The sequence below is a fragment of the Bos javanicus genome, chromosome 20 (genome assembly GCF_032452875.1).
Source record: "Bos javanicus breed banteng chromosome 20, ARS-OSU_banteng_1.0, whole genome shotgun sequence".
Classification (NCBI taxonomy): Eukaryota; Metazoa; Chordata; class Mammalia; order Artiodactyla; family Bovidae; genus Bos; species Bos javanicus.
This window is the reverse complement of record NC_083887.1, coordinates 22,149,574-22,171,802: the sequence shown is the minus strand read 5'-3', so window position 1 is coordinate 22,171,802 and position 22,229 is coordinate 22,149,574. Positions and strand designations below refer to the sequence as shown.

The following is a 22,229-nucleotide window of genomic DNA, read 5'->3' as shown; positions in this document are numbered from 1 at the left end:
ATTTTCCAGGCAAGGGTACTGGAGTAGTTTGCCATTTCCTTCTTTTCTACCTCTTTGACGGCTGAGCTCTACTCTCTTCCTAATCCACATCGCTTGGCTCACTTCAAGGTTTCCCCTTGGGGAAAGCATTCATTCAATAAGGGCCAGAAATGGAAGGGCCTCAGAGTCTACTCTTGGCCCTGTCCCTGGCTTTCTGGGACCTGAGGTCAGTCATTTAAACTTTCTGGGCCTGGGTCCAGTTTTCATTTGTAAAATATATAGGGTTGGCTTAGATGACCTCTAGTCTCTTCTGGTTCTAAAATTCTCTTAAAAATTGGCTAATTGATTAAAAATAAGTTATAAGTTTGTTTAAACCCCAAAAATCACACCGTCTCTTGCTTTTTATTTAGATTGCAACTTCTTAAACACAGTGATGCAAAATGGAAAACTTCTATTATCATCCAGATGTTTGGCATTTTGTACATAAATATTCTTTCCCTGAAATCAGTTCTAACAAAGAAACGTCTGTCTCAAAATTAAACAAACTTAAAAACAATTTAAAAGACTATTTTCAAAAGCTATTTTCAAAATGGCCACAAATTTCTTCTATTTGGTGTTAATTGTTTTATACCTTAAATGATAATCAAATGAGACCTTGAAGACTGACTAAATACACAGAGTAATATGCAAGGAAAATGGTCTGTTCACTGTAAGGCAACATGTGGTAACTGAAGACTTGAGAGCCCATCCGGACTCTGCTATTAACTAAGTAACTCTCAGCAGAGTTATTTAAGTCTCCTCCAGTGTAAAATAAGGGGGTTGAACTAGTTTAGAGGCACTTTTCTTGGAGACTATGAGGGAAAAGAGGCAGCCAAAAAGGGGCTGGAAAGGGAATGAAAAACTGAAACAAAGCTCCTTACATTTTAGCACATGAGGAAAGGTCTCTACCATGGGATAGGTTTCAGGGGTTCCACAAACCCCAAATTATATGCAGAGTTCTGTAAACAGAGTCCCTTGCTTTCATCAGATCCCGACAGGGGCTTCTGACACCAAAACAGTTGAGAAACACAGTCCTAGATGGTCTGATGTTGTCTCACCTCAAAAATTCTGTATGACCAACCTCAGAAAGTATGTGTTTCTTTTAATTAGGCCAGCTTTACCTAACTATCAGTTTTCAATTTAACACAATCTACAGGCATTTCTCAATTTTGAAAAATGTATGAGACAAAATAAGGGGAGATGGGGGAGAAGTGATTAATATCAATATAAGCAACCCCAAAGTCCTGACAAATTAGAGAGACGAATTGTCAAAGAAATTAAAATCTAAACTGCTGAAGTTGGAGGAAAGTTTGGGATAGATGTGGGATTAATTGTTTCAGGCTTGGAGAAAAATTAAAAACAGGGTATGTGAGAATTAGATATATTACTTTAAAAGAACATGTCAGTTAGCAGCTTTGTAACAAAGTATTTTTTTCAACATGCAAGGAAAAAGAGAGAGGAATTATGAGACAGAATAGTTGTTCCTTCCTCAAACAACTTAATTACCAAAAAGAACACCGAAAGCTCTTAAAAACAAATGATGAAAAATTCGCAAAACAAATTTTTGTTGAAAGAACTGAGCAATAGATCTTTGGGACCCCATCACCACCCGCTGAGGCCCACTGAAAAGGTAAGAGAACAGAACAAACCTGGGCTCGAACTTCCAAAAGAAGCCTAGGAGAGAAAAGAAGACGTGCGGTTAGATCGCGAAGCCAGGGAAGAGGCAGCGCCGGCAACAGGGCGCAGAGGAGGCGGAGCCCAGCGCCCCTCCGCAGCTGCCGAAAGTGCAAGACGTAGCTTCGCTCCACTCGCTCCTGGCCCCCTTCGGGCCCCTCTTGGCTGCCTCGCCTTCCTCCCCGAGTCCCCAGTGTACAAACTCGCAGACCCGGGACGAAGCCCGGTGTCTAACAGGCAACTCCAAGCCGCCCCTTGGAGCTCAGCAAGTTACAAAGCAGAGAAGCAGAACCCAGAACAGTCGGCTCGCAGCATCAGTCCCCCATATCCTAGCATTTCAGTAGTCCCCCGAATCCCACCGGCTCTCCACGGCCCCCAAACAACACCTCGCAAGGCAACACCCTTTCCTGGAAGGGACTCGCCCCCTGCATCGAGTCCACCCCCTTGGGGCCCGGTAGCCCCAACTCCGGGGCTGTCCTCTATCCCCGAGCGTAGGCCAGCTCGAAACCGGACACTGGCCCCCAAACCAAGAGCGTAAGCCCCCCATCCTCTCTCCCGCGTCTAGAGATGCGGATCCGCAGTCCCAGAGACAGTGGTATCCTTCCGGAGTATTTAGTCGCTCCCCGAGCCCAAGAGCGAGCTCCTCGACCTAGGGGGCTCCTGCCAAGGGGCTTCTGCTGCGCCACCCGCCCCCCATCCTCCCGCCCCAGCTCACTAGTCCCGGGGGACACGTCCAGGGCAGCTCCGCTCGCCCTGCCGACCCCCTTAAACGGAAGGAAAGTGGGGCTACCGAGAGCCCGTGGAGAGAGCGTCGAGGGTCTTGGTCCTCCCCGTTTACCCCCAGGGGCTCCCGCACCTCCAGGGCTGCGGGGCGGGGAATCTTGCCTCTACCGAAGCCCAGCGGCCGCGCATCCCGCTCCCCTCCGCGCCGGAGCAAAGTGGAGCGTGAGACTCCTTCAGCCCGCAGCCCGGACCCAAAGGGCCGGGGGCACAAAACACTCCTCCCGCAGGGCAGTGGCGCAGCCCGCTCCCCGCTTTGCGATCCGGCCGCGGAGGGGGGGGGGGGGCTCGGCCGGTTTCCACCCACCCCGGCCCCGGGAGGCGGCGCGGAGGCTCCAGCGGCCCGCGCAAGCTGCTCGGCGGCACGGCACGGCGGCGTCCCCCGACCGGGGCTCGCTGCCGCCGGCCGCCGCCTCCGGTCCGACCCCGTCGCCGGCCGGGTCGGGGCCGGAGCCGCCGCGGCCTAGTCCCGGAGGGAGACCGCTCCCGCGCCCGCTCCCGCCCCCCGGCCGGCCCCGCCGCCGCCCGTCGCCGCCTTGCGGCCCCACAACGCCACGCCGCCCCCCGCAGGGCCCTGGGAAAGGCCTGGGATCCCCCAAGCTGGCTTGGGGACCGCGGGAGACCGCCGGGCGCCCGTTCCAGCCCGGCCGCTCCTGCCCGGTTTCCCTGCTCACCTCCGCCATATTGGTACCTTTAGGGCGAACGAGCAGCGCCGAGCCCAGTCCCCGGATGGGGCGCCTGAGCCAATCGCAGCCGCCGCCGCCGCCGCCGCCGCCGCCGCCGCCGCCGCCGCGGTCCGCCCGGCACCCGCCCGGCGGCGGAGGCGGCTCGGCCCCTTATAGGGCAGGGCGGCCCGCGACACCCCCAGCCCGCTCGCAAGCCCACCCCGCCCGGCGCCCCTTGCCGCGCCCCGCGCCCGCTGCGGGCGCCTCGACCCGCACCAGCGCTCACCCGCCCTTCCCCTCTCGGCTGGAGTAAAGTTCCTGCCGAATTGGAGGCAGACGGGGGACGGATGGAAACGCTGGCGCGGGACAGACTCACGTCCAGTCAGTCGAGGCCCAAGAGCCGGTCGGGGCGTCTGCGGACCGACTGACAGACCCTCCGGTCTGGGTGGGCGTGGGGGAGATGAGCAAGAGACTTGCAGGGACAACTCGACAGACTTCCCTAAGTAAGGAGAGAGGAGATGATCGACGGCCGAGAGGAAGCCCTGTGGAAGGTGGACTGAAATTAATGGATTGATTGATGGACGTGAATAAGCCCAGAAAGAGAGGACAGCGACCAGGCATTTTGCGGTTTCCCCTAAGAGACCTGCAGAAATGGGAAGAGCTGATCAGCGTACACGGTGATCAGTGGAATAAACGGTCATTTGCCAAACAGACTCTGGAAGATAGGGCAATAGGGCAAAGAAGTGATGGTGAATAGACTTCCACGATTCAGAGAAGAGGCTTATAAAATAAAAACTGTGCACGCGCGAAAAAAACAGAACAGTACTAGAGGTTGTTAATCACCAAATAGGTTGATTTGGGGATAGGGTTAATCCCGGACCGCTCCCCGCCCCCAACAGGAATGACCCAGAGGTACACACTCCCTAGACCTGGGGAAGGGCAGAAATAGTCAGTCTATCAAGAGTCCTGAGCCCAGTCTTATGAACTCGACCTCCCACTTCCGTCCCAAAAGTTCAAACACTTGCTTAGGGTCAAATGGGAAGCTAGACCTGTGGGCACGTGGGTGGGTTAAGGATGGAAGACAAGGTTTAAGAGGTGTGCCTTCTCCTAAGCATACCTTATAGCAGTTTGGTCTTCATTGGGATGCCTAAGTAACTCCTGGCAGGTCAGTTTTCACGCAGAACAACTTTGAGCAAAGTACGCAAAAATACTCACCAGCTACTGGATGGTAGCCCACAAAGGTAAATCTTGCAAGAAGTTTGAGCCCACATTCCTAGTCGGTTTGGCACACAGTTCACTTGGCACACAGTTCACTTGGCACACAGTTGTCTTGACGCAGGAGACAGAAATAATGATATGTATGGAAACCAAAATAAAAAAAAGATGATAATGTGGAAAAGAGAAGTCAACTGTAAGATCCTGGATAAGTGAGATGCAAACACAGAGAAGTATGGCAGGACCCTATGAAGGCTTGGACAAGAGTGTAATCTCTGACATCAGGGCCTTTCTAATCAACTTTTGCTGAAACACTAATATGAAAATATAGAGTTGAGGTTATCTGCTGTAATCTCACAAATTGAGAGACTTTTTAGAAGCTTCAACTTTACTTTTTTTTTTTTTTTTTGTCCAAACATGAAAGATCTAGGTTGTAATCTGGGGTTGCCTTCGATTCTCCCTTCCATTGCTGGAAAATAGATTACAGATAGGAGTGGAGAGGGTTACTTCCAACATTTTTAAGCAAGGCATCTCAAAATTAGAGTTATTCCACTGGTAAAAGTTATTTACTTATAGAAGTTTTAGGAGAAAAGTCACTTCAACCATTTCAAAACATCATAAAGACATGGAAAATTACACTTTCCCTACTGTGAAAGATATGGTTCGACCTTTTGTCCAGTCAAATAACTCAAAAACATCTGAACTTTGAAACCAGAGGGCTTGGCACACATTGTATGTTCTGTCCTCAATGAGGCGTTTAGAGTTTTCAAAGTAAAAAATGGCTTGAAATTAAGTGCAAGTGATTAACTTTAGAAATGTGACAATGAGCACATCCCATGGACAGAGCCATTAAACAGTGCCCTGAGCTTTTGACCACAGGCCGAGCCACCATAGAATGGGGCTAAGATAGAGTCATGAAGTATCTCCAACAGCCTGCCTTGTCATACTTAACAATAAGAAACGTTTTCTTCGTAGCAAAATGTGGCCCATCCAAACTATAAATCTGGCCTTAGGTTCCATTTTGCTATGTCTGTGAAATATACAGACTCACACACTTGCATAAACTTAGTAGTGTCTGCAGATTCTCTTTTTATTAAATTGTGAAGATTTTTGGTAGACACTTGTAATTTTGACTGCTTATATTCTCTTTATACTAGTACATAATTTATGTAGCCTATGTCCAAGGTATTAAATAAGGATTCATAGAAAGATAAGTGAAGTTAAATTAATTTGAAGTTTAAAGAAACAGAGCCACTTTCCACTCCTAATCCCCAGAGAAAAAGTTTACCACCAGTCTTACATAACATATTCCTTTTATGATAAAGTATGTAAAGTCTATTTGTACATGGATCTTTCATTCTTTTTGATGACATGACTTCCAGGAGTCAGTACAGATAAAAATTCCCCTTGTTCTAGAGAGCTGAAATAAAAAATTACTTTTTATTGTTGTCATTATTATACTGTCACTACACAACAGATAGCATATAGAAAGTAAGTCCTATACTGGATGCTGGGAACTATGGGATCACCACAAAAGTCCTTGCAAAGCTTATAGTTTAACTGAGTAATTTTTATATGTGGTAGATGGGAACTAGAGCAAGGAAAACTCAAACCTGAAACCAGGGTATTTCCTAAGGAGAACCAAAATGTAATAGAGCCTCCAGCCATATTTAGAAATGAAATAAATCAAGAAAAGATTATAAATGTGTGGTCTGAGATGTCTTACAATAAATACATACAATAAAATAAGAAAATGTAAATACTGTATAAAAAATGAGGACCAGTGAAAATAATTAGCCTAGATTAGATGAACATTCAGAGAAGAAGTTAGAACAAGAATATATGCAAGAAATGAGGTGTGACTTGCAACATGAGAGTTAAGCCATGAATTTGGCTTAGAACTTTCTGGAGTCAAAGCAAAAACATAAATACAATAAGTTGCTTGTCCTTGAGATTCTTATTGTCCTTGAGAAGAAATGTACAAATTCTTCCATGGAAACAAAGCTTTTCAGAACCTTTAACGAAATGCCTTGCCTGAGCTACATAGCAATGTAAAGGGAAATACCCTCTACCAGATCCCCAAAGGGTACTAGTGGGGTTTACAACACTGTTTCTTGTAGTGACCATCCGTGAAAGTTGAGGGGACCCTATAAATGTATGACCTACTGAAAGCAGTTTTAATAGGGCCACGGTAATGCAATACAAATATTTAGCTTTCCACAGACTCCATCTATTAATAACCCAAGAGAAAATAATAGACTATCCAAACTTAAAGTCTCAATCTCAAGTGCCTATGCTAGTCAGGCAGGCGCAATGAATGAGTGAAGCTGAATACTGTGAAGATTAAAGTAGGGACAGCAGCAAACCCGGAGGAGGTAACCCTGCCCGAACAGAGCAGCAGCTAACTCAGTCTCAGCAGACTGGCTTCTGCCTTGTGAGAATGTGGGCCCAGTGTTCACAGGTGCTCTAAAACAGCTGGAAAACTGATTATGTGAATCTTCTGATTTTTAAATTTTATCAACTAATTTAAAAACCGTCCAACACAATGTAGGACAAATAAATGTTAAATAAATCATGTGAACTGTGAGCTTCCAGTTTGCAGACTTTTAGACTATCTCTTAACCTTACCTCTTAAGATGGCTTTGGATAAGATTAATACCAACAATTCAGGTCTCTATTACATCAGACTTCTTGCATTTTTCTAAATATATCCATTTATCATGTGTGAAACTCAAATATTTTTTGATGGATAGATAGAATGAATGACTACTCTCTGAGAAAGCTAATTGATTGTAGTAAGCTTTGCCTAAACAAAGATTGCGAACAGAAGGGAGATGGTCTATGTAGTAATTAAAAAAAAGAAAACAGCTTTCACAGAGATGAAAAAGAGAGAATGAATCCTCAGTTCACTACAAAGCAAAAGGAACCTGGTCCACTGACAGGAGAATCTACCGGACCCATGAGTCAAGGCTGTGCTTATAACAAGAAGATGTTTTCAGGCTAACATAGTTTTGTAAGGCAACCCAATTGTGAGATCTTATAACTCAGTATTGTCCCTTAAGGGACATTCTCAAAAGAATTTTGAAGAACTGTATCCCTTTTCACATATCCAAAAGTGTTAGTCTCTCAGTCATGTCTAACTCTTTGCCACCTGATGGACTGTAGCCCACCAAGCTCCTCTGTCCATGGGGATTTGCTAGGCAACAACACTGGAGCGGGTTGCCATTCCCTTTTCCAGGGGCACCTTTCTGACCCAGGGACCGAACCAGATATCCAAGTTGACATCTAATTTTTTCATTATAAATTTAAACAGTTGCGGGCTTCCTTGGTCATCCAGTGGTAAAGAATCTGCCTACCATTGCAGGAGACGTGAGTTCCGTCCCTGGTGTGGGAAAAGCCCACAGGCCGTGGAGCAGCTAAGCCTGTGCACCACTCCTGAGCATACACTCCAGGGCCCGCGCCACACCTACTGAGTCCACATGCTGAGCTTACTGAAGCCCACATGCCCTGGAGTCCGTGCTTCACAACAGGAGAAGCCGCTTGTTCACAGAATGAGAAGCCCACATACCGCAACTAGAGAGTAGCCCAGTCGCTGCTGCTGCTGCTGCTAAGTCGCTGCTAAGTCGCTTCAGTTGTGTCCGACTCTGTGCGACCCCACGGACAGCAGCCCACCAGGCTCCGCCATCCCTGGGATTCTCCAGGCAAGAACACTGGAGTGGGTTACCATTTCCTTCTCCAATGCATGAAAATGAAAAGTGAAAGTGAAGTTGCTCAGTCACGACCCCATGGACTGCAGCCCACCAGGCTCCTCTGTCCATGGATTTTCCAGGCAAGAGTACTGGACTGGGGTGCCATCGCCTTCTCCGAGCCCACTCGCTGCAACTAGAGAAAAGCCTGAACAGAAACAGACACAGCACAGCTATTAATAAATAAAATTATTCAAAAATCTCAATAGTTGCAAAGGATATTCTTTCCAACGTATTGTAATGGTAGTCATTTAAAAACAAAGCTATTATATAACACTATAAAATGTATGCAGTAGAATTTAAACACCATAGTAATTTTATAACTCCATCATTCTGTAAAAAAAGAACCTAATTCTTCTTTAACAATAGGAGATTTCACATGATTTTTCTTTCTCCTTCAACTCATATTCTCATTCTATTTCCTCCAAAAATTCTATTACAGTGTAGTATGCTTTATGCCTAAAAGTCTGTTGTGATCTGTAGTATCCTTCTCTGCCACAAAAATATCTCTATAAGTCAACACTCAAAATTAAGTAACTTTCCTCTAGATTATCAATACAACTATTATTAATTCACAATTGATCAAAACAATATGAATGTATTATAAATTTTGATTAAATTTTATTGAACAAAAATACAAATTATCTTGGAAATCAATATCTTAATGAGTTGAACCTTAAAAAAAATTTAGTTCATGTACCTATGGATAAGTATTTCTTAATGCTAGAATGAGAATAAATTTAAGAACAATTGCATTCTTTTTATTTGTGTAGAAGCAAGCTCTGAGAACCCATATTTATACAATAAGAAGATAGAATGGAAGAGTTTTATTATTAAGCCATCACTCAGTTCTTTGAACTTTTTAGTAACAGAGCATGCAATGATCTAGCAAACATTTGTAATGCTCTTACACTGATATTTTGATTGTCTCCAGTTTTAATGAAAACAAAGAATTAAAAGCTACTTGACTTACAAAAGCATTTGTTTCCTAGCCCTTACAGTCCTGCACTATACTCAATTTAATTTTGATGAACACAAGAAAAGACTTCGCCAAGATTTATCAAATGACCCTTAATTGTAACAGTTTTATTGATTTTTTTTCCACTTAGGAGCATCTGTTTAACCTAACACACTCAGAAAAGGGAGGTAAAATGGAAATATTCTTAATTCTAACACTTTCTTCTGAATACAGTATTTTAAATAAAACTTATTTATTTTTATTGTGTTATATGTTTTAAATATATTTTTGTTAAAAACCTTAGAGCTGTGAACTTAGCCCTTTCAGTTTGTGGAATATATCTTCCACATACCCAACTAGCAAAGACTGTCTTCTTTGTCAAAACAAAGTTCCAGGTCAGACTTGCTTTCTTTCAGAAAAAGCCTGCCTTCCTTTTTCAATCCTAATGAGCATGTTAAATCTTATCTTGAAGCATGTTACAAAACCACAAAGAAATAAATTATAAACCATGTACGATAAGATACATTATCGTACCACCAAAAGGAGGCAATTCAAAATTAAAATGATGTAAGATCTAATAGAGTTAATTTATTCAGTTTATAAGTTTAAAAAAAGACTAATCAATAAGCAGTTCCTCATTACTAAGGTTGTTATCATTCAGTATGGTGGTTTAGTTGCTAAGTCGTATCCAACTCTTGCCTCCCCATGGACAGAGGAGCTGGACAGGCGACAGTCCATGGGATTCTCCAGGCAAGAATACTGGAGTGGGTTGCCATCAATGTAATGCGTAGCTAAAATGGATAAGTTATTTCTATTACAAGGAATATGATAAAAGGCACAATATTCCTTTGGCAAACATGTGTACATGTATGTACTGAACCTTAGTATTTGCTTTGGGAATAAAAAAGAATTATCAGTAAAAAAAATCAGAAACACTTCATTAATTTCATTTGTGTTCAAAATTTCTTATGTATTTGATAACAGAGAAAGGTATATGTTGCTAAAAATAATCAGTCCAGAAGTTAGCCTTTCATTTTGTTTTTAATAGGAAATGGAAAAACATTATAAGATGAAACCATACAAGGATTTTTACCTGTAGCTTTTATCTAGTGTTCATAGAAATGTGGAGGTCTCTGAAAACATTTGGTTCCTCTCAAAACATGGCCTACAGATAGGCATTGAGATTAATTTAATATACTTGCTTAAATAGTTTTTAATATTTCCTGCTAATTCTTTATTTTGCTCTTTCCAGAACTCTCCTTCAAGAGCAATGCATTCCTTGACAGTGGTCAAGAGAGAAAAGAAAGTCATTACATAAAAATTATTTTCCCCCTCATTACGTACACTCCACAACATAAGTCTGATGTCAGAAAATTCCAACAAGGGCCAAAGCACTCCATTCCTCATGCCACACTTCATATTTTACTGAAATTATATAAGACAGGGAGATTTAATACGTATTAAAAATGGTCTAAAAGTTTATTATGTTTCCTTTATTTAATGCAGATTTCTTCTTAAACCTTATTTACTCTGCTGTTGTTGTTCAGTCACTGAGTTGTGTCCAGCTCTTTGCAACCCCATGGACTACAGCATGCCAGATTTCCCTGTCCATCGCTGTCTCCCAGAGTTTGCTCAAATTCATGTCCATTGTGTTGATGATGTCATCCAACCATCTCTTCCTCTATTGCCCCCTTCTCTTCCTGCCTTCAATCTTTCCCAGCATCAGGGTCTTTTCCAGTGAGTTGGCTTTTAGCATCAGGTGGCCAAAGTGTTGGAGTTTCAGCTTCAGCATCAGTCCTTCTAATGAATATTCTGGGTTAATTTTCTTTAGGATTGACTGGTTTGATCTCCTTGCAGTCCAAGAGACTCTCAAGAGTCTTCTCCAGCATCACAATTTGAAAGCATCAGTTTCTTCAGTGCTCAGCCTTCTTTATGGTCCAACTTTTCCATCTGTACATGACTACTGGGAAACCGTAGCTTTGACTATAGGGACCTTTGTCAGCAAAGTGAAATCTCTGCTTTTTCATATGCTATCTAGGTTTGTCGTAGCTTTCCTTCCAAACAGCGTCTTTTAATTTCATGACTACAATAGGGGGCGCTAGTGGTAAAGAACCTGCCTGCCAATGCAGGAGATACAAAAGACGCGGGTTCGATCTCTGGGTCAGGAAGATCCCCTGGAGTAGGAAATGGCAACCCACTCCAGTACAGTACTCTTGCCTGGAGAATCCCATAGACAGAGAAGCCTGATGGGCTACAGTCCATAGGGTCACAAAGAGTTGGACAGGACTGAAGCGACCAAGCACAGCACAATATTTAATGAAGGTATATACATTCTAAAGACATAATGCTATTGTACACTTAATAGAAAATGAGACTGAAAACAAACAAACGGCAACAACAAAACCTAACCCTGTTAATTAAAGACACACACTGACGAGGAATCTTGGGGCTGATTTGGAGCTAAATATCATTTAATCAATAACATGCTCCTTCATTATACACATCATGTTCAGAGGACTCATCATCACTCTTTATGAAATATGAAATTAGAAAGTATACCAAGTGGCTCCAACTGTGAATTATTCTAAGATTTAAAACAAAGGAAATTAATCCATGAATTGGTTATATAGGTCATGATTTGACTGAGATGCCAAACAGAGGACTGTGAAGCAATCCATAAATTTTCAAAAGCAGAAAGTGCTACCACTTCTGAGCTGGAGAGACAAAAGGAAGAGTCAATGTTCCCAAAGCCCAGAGGCCAGTCACTGGGAGAAACTGGCATTATTGTATGCTTGACCAGCTACAGTGGAAGATACAGCTATGCTGAGGACATCACCAGGGGCAGTGAGAAGGACAAACACTCTGGCTTTTCTCTTCCCCTTCCAATTTCCAACCAGTGCCTCCCATTACCTGAACTTGGGAAAAAGTTCAGGTAATGGGGAAAAGCCAGCTGACCCAGGAGCTCGGGAATTGTAGCCTACAGAAGTTGAAGGTTATCATATGGAGCAGTTCAAGGGAAGGATATAGAGTGAAATTAATATACTCTGGTCACCCGCTGCAAAGAACTGACTCATTGGAAAAGAACCTGATACTGGGAAAGACTGAAGACAGGAGGAGAAGGAGATGACAGAGGATGAGATAATTGGATGGCATCACCAACTTGATGGACATGAGTTTGAGCAAACTCTGGGAGTTGGTGATGGACAGGGAAGCCTGGCGTGCTGCAGTCCATGGGGTTTAAAAGAGTCAGATGCAACTGAACTGAACGGACTAGCACAGGGTAAAGATTGGCCAGGACTTCCCAGGTGGCTCATTAGTAAAGAATTTTCTTGCCAATGCAGGAGACATGAGTTTGATCACTGGGTCAGGAAGATCCATTGGAGAAGGCAACCCACTCCAGTATTCTTGCCTGACAAATGCCATGGACAGAGGAGCCTGAAGGGCCAAAGTCATGAGGTCTCAAAAGAGTTGGACACAACTTAGCAACTAAATCAACAACAAAGACTGGCCTAGAAAACAAAATAGGTTAATTTGGAGAAATTGTTACAAAGTCAATAATTTTACAGGCCAGGGAACTCTACTTTGAAGGAAATTTAGAAAAAAAAAAAAAAAAAAACACACAGCTATAGAATAGTTGACAGTAGAAAAAAAACAGCCCTGAATTCAAATGTCATTAGCACATGTGACTTTAGAGAAGTCATTTAATTTATCTGAACCTCATTTCCTCTTTTTAATCTGTGCTCTAACCCTCTTAGAAACAATGTGCATTACATCAGAATTGTCCCACTGAGGGGTGAGGAAGCTGGAATTTTATCTGCCAATTTTATCCCACCTCCCTTAAAGGTCACTCCTGGGCACTTTTGGCCTGCCCTTCCTTCAAGAGGGCCAAGTCCACCCTGGAGCACGCCAGCCTCCATGTCCATCACCAACTCCCCGAGCTTGCTCAAACCTTAGGTGGAGAGATGCAGAAAGCAGGTGTGTACAGGTACTTCTGAAGATGCCTCCAGGGTAGACTGAGGAATATGGACCAAACAGTGGCAGTACCTGTTGCTGATGCATAACTGAAAAAGATCTGGGAATCATAATGAAGATACAGCTATGCTGGAGATGCCACCAGGAACAAAGAGAGAAGGACAAATACCCTGGCTTTTCTCTTCCACTCCAATTTCCTGCCAGTGCTTCCCCTTACCTGAACTCAGGGAAAAAGCCAGCTGACTCAGGAGCCTAGGAAATGCAGCCTATAGAAGCTGGAGCCTATCACATAGAGCAGTTCAAGGGAGGATATAATCCTTCCCTTAAATCAACACAGTTGTGCTTTCATGTTCCCCTAGATCAGCGCTCTTCAACCTTTCCTGGCCTATATCCACAGTTAGAAATATGTTTTTACATAATTCCACAGTGACAAGAGAACAAACTCTGTATGATTTCAATACCTTTAGACCACGAAATTTTTGCCCCTTGTTTTATCTCTTTGGATATTTTCCAGCGTCTCCTAGTTTATACTCTTTGGGAACTTGAATAGACTTTGTATCCTACTGTTGTGTGAAAACTGTATAAATCTTAATTATGTTGAATTGGTTCACAGTGATTTTCAGGTCTACTATATCCTTCTACTTGTTTGTTTATTCATTATAGTAATTTTTGAGAGTTTGATACTGAAACTTCAACTAAAAATCTTAATTCATCTACTTAAAATTGTATTATATAGTGGAATTATATGTAACTTTGTTCTGGATTTTGCAAGTCTCCTGTGTGTTATCATACTTTCATAATTTAAAAAATAAAAAAAGAAACATGTTTTTACATCGTAATACAGTACACCTGTGTGTATACTTCCACAGGTTTAACTAAAACAAAAGTTTCGTTAAACAAAACTTTTTCCAAGTTGCATGGACTCTGATATCTTTACAAGTCTTTAGTTTTTTGTTTTTTTTTTTAAAAAAAAACAAAGGTTGCAAGTCCCAAAATTGATTCCATGATCCTCTGAAGACCTTAATTCATTTTCCTTGCTGCTCTAAGTGTAGGCTGCTGCTGTGACAAGGAACTGGAGCCAGAAGGTAAATAAACTTTGTCACTATGCACTAAAGTCATTAAGCACTAAATTCAGCTGACGTTTCTTTCATAGCAAGAGATTCTCAATGAAGGAAGCAGTGTGTTGATTCATATTTTGGCTCAAACTCCTTGTCTAGTCAAAAACCAGTAACAGTTTATGGATTCACACTTTGAGTAGTATTGCCCTAGACCACACTTGAATGGGGTTTTAAAAATGGCTTATTTTAAGTGTAAAGAAAGAATTTTTCTAACATTTACCCTTCTCTGTTAAAAGATCCCTATGCCTCCAAAATTTTATTCAGTTATTTCTTGGAATTTCTAAGGGACATCTCTGATGCTGTCATCAAACCACATTTACAGATGTTCCCCACCCTCTCCTTTGTCCCAAAGACTAGAAGCAACAGTAAAGACCACTGTCAACCCTGTCTGCTTACCCCTGCAAGAAGGACCACTTGGTTGGTCCTGGCTCCCTTTCTGCTGCACCCAGCCTATTTGGAAATAAGATTCAAGTTCCACTTTTGTGGGCCAAAAGGGGAGGAAAATTGGGTCCCACACCACAACCGTGGACCCTTCTCCAGGCTACCGGTTAGTTCTCTGAAGCCACTACCTCCCAGGACAGCAGTCCTCAAAATGATGAAAGCTAGGGCAGTGAGTGTCAGCCAGGACCCATTTTGCCGCCATCCCTGGACACTTGGTAATATCTTGAGACATTTTTGCTTGTCACAGTGGGGGCAAAGGGGTTGCTACTGGCACTTTAGTAAGCAAAGGTCAAGGATGTTGTTGAATACAATGCACAGGACAAATTGCACAACAAATAATTAAATGATCAAAAAATCAGTGCTGAGACTGAAAATACCCCACCCTAAGGGTACACACAGGCTTCCTGGGGTCAGCAGGTAGATTGCTCTTAGCCGACTGTTTGCCATGACTTGCTGTACTAAGTCACTTCAGTCGTGTACGACTCTTTGCGACCCTATGGACTGTAGACTGCCAGGCTGCTCTGGCCATGGGATTCTCCAGGTAAAAATACTGGAATGGGTTGTCATGCCCCTCTCCAGGGGATCTTCCCGACCCAGGGATCGAACCCACGTCTCCTGAGGCTCCTGCATTGTAGGCGGATTCTTTATGGCTAAGTTGTTACTTATCTTCAATTATATTTGTAATGTTTCCTAAATTTGGCCTTCCACAGTCTGCTAATTCTCCTTTCCAACCTCCCTTTTACAATGGCCTTTCTCCCAAGTCCCAAATATACATTCCCTGATATAAAAACCTGTGAGGCACCCAATAAGGGACAATTTGAGTCTACGGCTCTCTCCTGTGAGGAAGAACTGTGAGACAATTTCCTGGGTGCAAAGCAAAAGAGCTTCATAAAAACACAAAAGCCGCAGTGCCTTGTCTCGTGCACTGCTCAGAGTTCTCAGGGTGCGAAACTCCTGACAAATCTCTGAAAGTTATGCATACAACTATATGTCTTGGAGTTAGCATCTCAAAGTAAGATAAATTGATCACAGGGAGACATATGAATATGTCTGTATTAACTGATAAACGAAGTTAGATTTTTTCTAACTGAAAATTCAATCTGGTTAATGGGTCTGACAATGAGGACTGGCTTCATTTCAACTATATAGCAGATGTTTCCATAAACTAAATCGGCTAAATCTGCAGGTCAAGGTACAATATATGACATGCCAGAAATGACATCCTTTTCAATTATTTAGATTTATAATAGAAAAATGTACATGCTAACTTAAAAATGTTAGAGGAGAATGACACTGTTGGTGCAAATGTAAGGTGGTACAGCTACAGTGGAGAACAGTATGGGGGTTCCTCAAAAAAATAAAAATAGAATTACTGTATGATCCAGCAATCCTACTCCTGGGCATATATCCAGACAAAGCTTTAATTCAAAAAGATATATGCATCCGAATGTTCATAGCAGCACTACTCACAATAGTTAAAACATGGTCAACGAAAGAGTCAACAAGAGTCCAAAATGCAGTACTTGGATGCAATTTCAAAAACAACAGAATGATCTCTGTTTGTTTCCAAGGCAAACCATATAATAGTCACAGTAATTCAAGTCTATGCCCAACCACTAACGCAAGGAAGCTGAAGTTGAACGGCCTATGAAGACCTACAAGACCTTCTAGAACTAACACCAAAAACATATGTCCCTTTTATCATAGGAGACTAGAATGCAAAAATAGGAAGTCAAGAGATACCTGGAGTAACAGGCAAATTTGGCGTTGGAGTACAAAATGAAGCAGGAAAAAGGCTAACAGAGTTTGCTGAGAGAATGCACTGGTCATAGCAAACACCCTCTTCCAACACCAAAAGCAAATCAACACATGAACACCAGATGGTCAATACTGAAATCAGATTGATTATATTCTTTGCAGCCAAAGATAGAGAAGCTCTCTACAGTCAGCAGAAACAAGACCTGGAGCTGACTGTGGCTCAGATCATGAACGCTTTATTGCAAAATTCAGACTTAAATTGAAGAAAGTAGGGAAAACCACTAGGTCACTCAGGTATGACCTAAATCAAATTCCTTATGATTACACAATGGACGTGACAAATAGATTCAAAGGATTAGATCTGATAGAGTGTCTGAAGAACTACAGATGGAGGTTCATAGCATTGTACAAGAGGCAGTGATCAAAATCATCCCCAAGAAAAGGAAATGCAAAAGGACAAAATGGCTGTCTGTGGAGGCCTTACAAATAAGTGAGAAAAGAAGAGAAGAGAAAGGCAAAGGAGAAAAGGAAAGGTATACCCATCTGAATGCAGAGTTCCACAGAACAGCAAGGAGAGATAAGAAAGCCTTACTAAGAAATCAATGCAAAGAAGTAGAGGAAAACAATAGAATGGGAAAGACTAGAGATCTCTTCAAGAAAATTAGAGATACCAAGGGGACATTTCATGCAAAGATGGGCTCAATAAAGGACAGAAACAGTATGGACCTAACAGAAGCAGAAGATATTAAGAAGAGGTGGCAAGAATACACAGAAGAACTATACAAAAAAGATGTTAATGTCTCAGATAACCACAATGGTATGATCACTCACCTAGAGTCAGACATCCTCAAGTGCAAAGTCAAGTGGGCCTTAGGAAGCATCACTACAAACAAAGCTAGTGGAGGTGATGGGATTCCAGCTGAGTTATTCCAAATCCTAAAAGATGATGCTGTGAAAGTGCTGCACTCAATATGCCAGCAAATTTGAAAAACTCAGCAGTGGCTATAGGGCTGGAAAAGGTCAGTTTTCATTCCAATCCCAAAGAAAAGCAATGTCAAAGAATGCTCAAACTACCACACAATTGCACTCATCTCACATGCTAGCAACGTAATGCTCAAAATTCTCCAAGCTAGGCTTCAACAGTACATGAACAGATAACTTCCAGATGTTCAAGCTGGATTTAGAAAAGGCAGAGGAACAAGAAATCAAGCTGCCAACACTGGATCATAGAAAAACCAAGAGAATTCCAGAAAAACATCTACTTCTGCTTCATTGACTATGCTAAAGCCTTTGACTGTGTGGATAACAATAAACTGTGGAAAATTCTTAAAGAGAGGAATACCAGACCACCTTACCTATCTCCTGAGAAACCTGTATGCAGGTCAAGAAGCAATAGTTAGAACCAGACGTGGAACAACAGACTGGTTCCAAATTGGGAAAGGAGTACATCAAGGCTGTATACTATCACACTGTTTATTTACTTATATGCAGAGTACATCATGGGAAGTGTTGGACTGGATGAAGTACAAGCTGGAATCAAGATTGCAGAGAGAAATATCAATAATCTCAGATATGCATATGATACCACCCTTATGGCAGAAAGTGAAGAGGAACTAAAGAGTCTCTTGATGGATGTGAAAGAGGAGAGTAAAAAAGCTGGCTTCAAACTCAACTTTCAAAAAACTAAGATCATGGCATCTGGTTCCATCACTTCATGGCAAATAGATGGGGAAACAGTGGAAATGGTCACAGACTTTATTTTCTTGGGCTCCAAAATCACTGCAGATGGTGACTGCAGCCGTGAAATTAAAAGATGCTTGCTCCTTGGAAGAAAAGTTATGACCAACCTAGACAGCATATTAAAAAGCAGAGACATTACTTTGCCAACAAAGGTCCATCCAGTAGTCAAGTATGGATATGAGAGTTGGACCATAAAGAAAGCGGAGCACTGAAGAACTGATGCTTTTGAATTGTGGTGTTGAAGAAGACTCTTGAGAGTCCTTTGGACAGCAAAGAGATAAAACCAGTCAACCCTAAAAGAAATCAGTTCTGAATATTCTTTGGAAGGACTGATGCTGAAGCCGAAACTCCAATACTCTGGCCCCTGATGCGAAGAACTGACTCATTGGAAAAGACCCTGATGCTGGGAAAGATTGAAGGCAAGAGGAGAAGGAGATGACAGAGGATGGAGACGTCTGGATGGCATCACCAACTCAATGGACATAGTTTGAGCAAGCTCTGGGAGATGGTGAAGAACAGGGAAGCCTGACGTGCTATAGTCCATGGCATCGCAAAGAGCCAGACATGACTGAGTAACTGGACAACAACAACAAAACATGGAAAACAACCTAAATGTCCATTGACAGAAGAATGGATAAAGAAGATGTGGCACATATATATAATGGAATACAATTCAGCCTTAGGAAAGAATGAAATAATGCCATTTGCAGTAACATGGATAGAAGTAGAGATTATCACACTAAGTAAGTCAGAAAGAGAAAAACCAACACTATATGATGTAATTTATGTGGAATCCAAAATATGACACAGAAACAGAAGCAGACTCTCCGACATAGAGAACAGAATTGTGGTTGCCAAGGGGGAAGGCGGTGGGGGAGGGATAAACTTGGAGTTTGGGGGTAGTAGATGCAAACTGTTGTAGATAGAATGGATAAACAACAAGGTCCTACTGTATAGCACAGGGAAATATATTCAATATCCTGAGATAAACCATAACAGAAAAGAATATAAAAAGAATGTACATATATGTATAACTGAATCACTTTGCTGTAGAGCAGAAATTAACACAACATTGTTAATCAACTATACCTCAATTTAAAAAAATGTGAGAGGAAAGTGATAGAAGCCAGAATAGAGGTTATCTATAAGTAAGAGAGGGCTGCTGCTGCTAAGTCACTTCAGTCGTGTCCAACTCTATGTGACCCCATAGACGGCAGCCCACCAGGCTCCCCATCCCTGGGATTCTCCAGGCAAGATCACTGGAGTGGGTTGCCATTTCCGTCTCCAATGGATGAGAGTGAAAAGTGAAAGTGAAGTCACTCAGTCGTGTCCGACTCTTAGCAACCCCATGGATTGCAGCCTAACAGGCTCCTCCGTCCATGGGATTTTCCAGGCAAGAGTACTGGAGTAGGGTGCCAAGAGAGGGCAGGTATCAACAAAAAAGGAGCATGAGGAAACTGCTAAGGTGCTGAAAATGTTCTTTCTACATCTTGATCTCAGTGGTGGTAACGTCAGTGTATAATTATGGAAAAATTCACTGAACCATACACTTAAAATCTGTGCACTTTAGAAAAGTTATATTTTAACAAAGGTAAAAAAAAATAAAGTGTTTTTCAAAAATATTTTATGAGAGTATTCAAGGAGAAAATGACTACTGCTTTGGGAGAATGAGAGGACTAGATTTTCCTGGACTTTTTCCTTCTTGTCTTATGCTATGCTAAGTCACTTCAGTCGTGTCCAACTCTGTGCGACCCCATAGACAGCAGCCCACCAGGCTCCCCAGTCCCTGGGATTCTCCAGGCAAGAACACTTGTTTTATAATCATAGTCTAAAACACGTCTCTTCTATCCTTTCTCCCCAAGACTCCTTCTTTCTAACCTATCTCATTTTCTTTCCAAATCCTTCCACTAAGGCCCCAGAAGCTATATTCTGTAATCAACATACCCCTACACCCTGAGTCACTCACCATGCATGTCCCTCTATCAACTGCCATACCTGAAATCTACTCCCTCTCCTTGATTGCCCCTCCCCTCTCCCCACAGGACTTTCTCATCTTTTCAGACTGTACATACCTCAGAGTCACGAGGGGCAGTCTGTGTCCTTGCTCTTCTGATATAAGCAAGGTGCCCCACCTTCTGAGAATCTTAGCACTCAGTCATATAACCTTCACTCCCATCAATGTCATTTACTGACTTCCTGGCCACTGCCCTTCACGCACTGAGGATTTGGTGAGCACACAGCCTTCTCTACCTCGATCCCTGCTTTTCTCTTGGTTATATTTATACTTAAAGAACAGATGACTTTAGTTTTGGTAAAGTTCAATATAACCATTTTTTAAATGGTTCTGTGACTGCGTGTGTGCTAAGTTGCTTCAGTAATGTCTGACTCTTTGCGACCCCTTGGACTATAGCCTACCAGGCTCCTTTATCCATGGGATTCTCTAGGCAAGACTATTGGAGTGGGTTGCCATGCTGTCCTCCAGAGGATCTTCCCAACCCAGGGATCAAACCTATGTCTCTTATGTCTCCTGCATTGGCAGGCAGGTTTTTTACACTAGCACCACTATGTAATTTTTGCCCACTCCAAGTTCTCAGAGATTTTCTCCCATATCTTTTTTTCCCAAATATGTTACAATTTTAACTTTAACATTTAGGTCTATGATCTAATTTGATTTTTATATTTGATGTGAATAAAAGATAAATTTTTCCTATATAGATATACAGTTGTCTCGGCACCATTTGTACAAAAGCTTTCCCCATGGAAATAACTTGACAGCTTTGTCAAAAATCAGCCGAGTACAGTGGTCCTTTGGTATCTATTGGGGGTTGGTTCCAAGACTTCCCCCTTAGATACCAAAACCCACAGAAGCTCAAATCCCTTATAGAAAATGGTATGGCATTTGCATATAAACTAAACCTCCCCATATACTGTAAATCATCTCTAGGTTACTTATAATACCTAATACAATGTAAATGTTATGTAAATAGTTGTAAATACAATGTAAATGCTATGTAAATTGTTACCAAAGTACAGCAAATTTAAGTTTTGCTTTTTGGAAATTTTTTGAATTTTAAAGAAGTATTTTTAATCTGAGGTTGGTTGACTTTATGAATGTGGAACATATCAGTACAAAGGGCAGACTGTACTATGCAGTTTTACATGACAGACTTGAGCATCTGTGGATTTTGGTATCTGTAGACAGTCCTGGAACCATTTTCTCAGATACCTGGGAACAACTACATATATGATACATATAATATATACATATTCAACTGAATCAACTGAGATGTTTATATTACATTATACAGACATTATATAGAGCTTCCCTGGTGGCTCAGATGGGAAAGAAACTGCCTGCAATGCAAGGGACCTAGGTTCGGTCCCTGGGTTGGGAAGACCCTTTAGAAGGTAATGGCTACCCACTCCAGTATTCTTGCCTGGAGAATTCCATCAACAGAGGAGCCTGATGGGCTACAGTTCCTGGGATCTCAGAGTTGGACACAACTGAGCTACTAACACTATTACATATAGTGCCTATTTCTGGGCTTCCTATTTGGTTTCATTGTTCTGTATGTCTATCCTTAAGACAATTCCACAGTCTCAATGACTTATAGTAATAAGATATATAATAAATCTTGAAATCAGGTAAACTCTTTAACTTTGCTTTTTCAAAATCATTTTAGTTATTCAACATCTTTTGTTATTTCCATATGAATTTTAGAATCAGTTCCTCAGTTTCTACAAAATGCCTACCAATGTTTTCAGTGAGATTACACTGAATCTGTAGATCAATTTGGAAAGAAATGACATCTCAACAACAGTGAGTTTTCAAATCCATGAACATGACACACCTCTCCATACATTGAGGTCTGTCTTTCTTTCAGCAATATTTTATAGTTCTCAGTTTATAGGTCTTGCACATCCTTTATTAAAGTTTATCCCTAAGTATCAATATTTTATGTATTTTCAAAACTATTTTAAATGACATTTAAAAAATTTCATTTTACAATTGTTAAGAGTATATAAAAACTTAAATTTTATATATTGACCTTGTATCCTACAACTTTGCTAAACTTGTTTTAGTAGCTTTTTCATAGAATCTGTAGAATATTCTGTTCACAAACATGCCATCTATAATTAAGGC

General features: G+C 41.9%; 1 protein-coding gene across 3 annotated transcripts in view; it reads right to left on the bottom strand.

The window, feature by feature from the left end:
• MIER3 (MIER family member 3) overlaps window positions 1–22,229 on the bottom strand; it is a 104,004-nt gene that overhangs the window by 26,042 nt on the left and 55,733 nt on the right. The window contains exons 1-2 of one of the 3 annotated variants that reach the window (XM_061393487.1): window positions 3,147–3,276; window positions 1,668–1,692 (exon numbers count right to left, since the gene is read on the bottom strand). The exons of 1 other annotated variant lie outside the window; for it this stretch is intronic. In XM_061393487.1, the coding sequence (XP_061249471.1) occupies window positions 1,668–1,692; window positions 3,147–3,155 (34 nt within the window). In that variant the 5' untranslated portion in view covers window positions 3,156–3,276. Of the gene's footprint in view, window positions 1–1,667; window positions 1,693–3,146; window positions 3,277–22,229 lie in introns of those variants that run through there. One more of the 3 variants, XM_061393488.1, reaches the window with a different exon arrangement.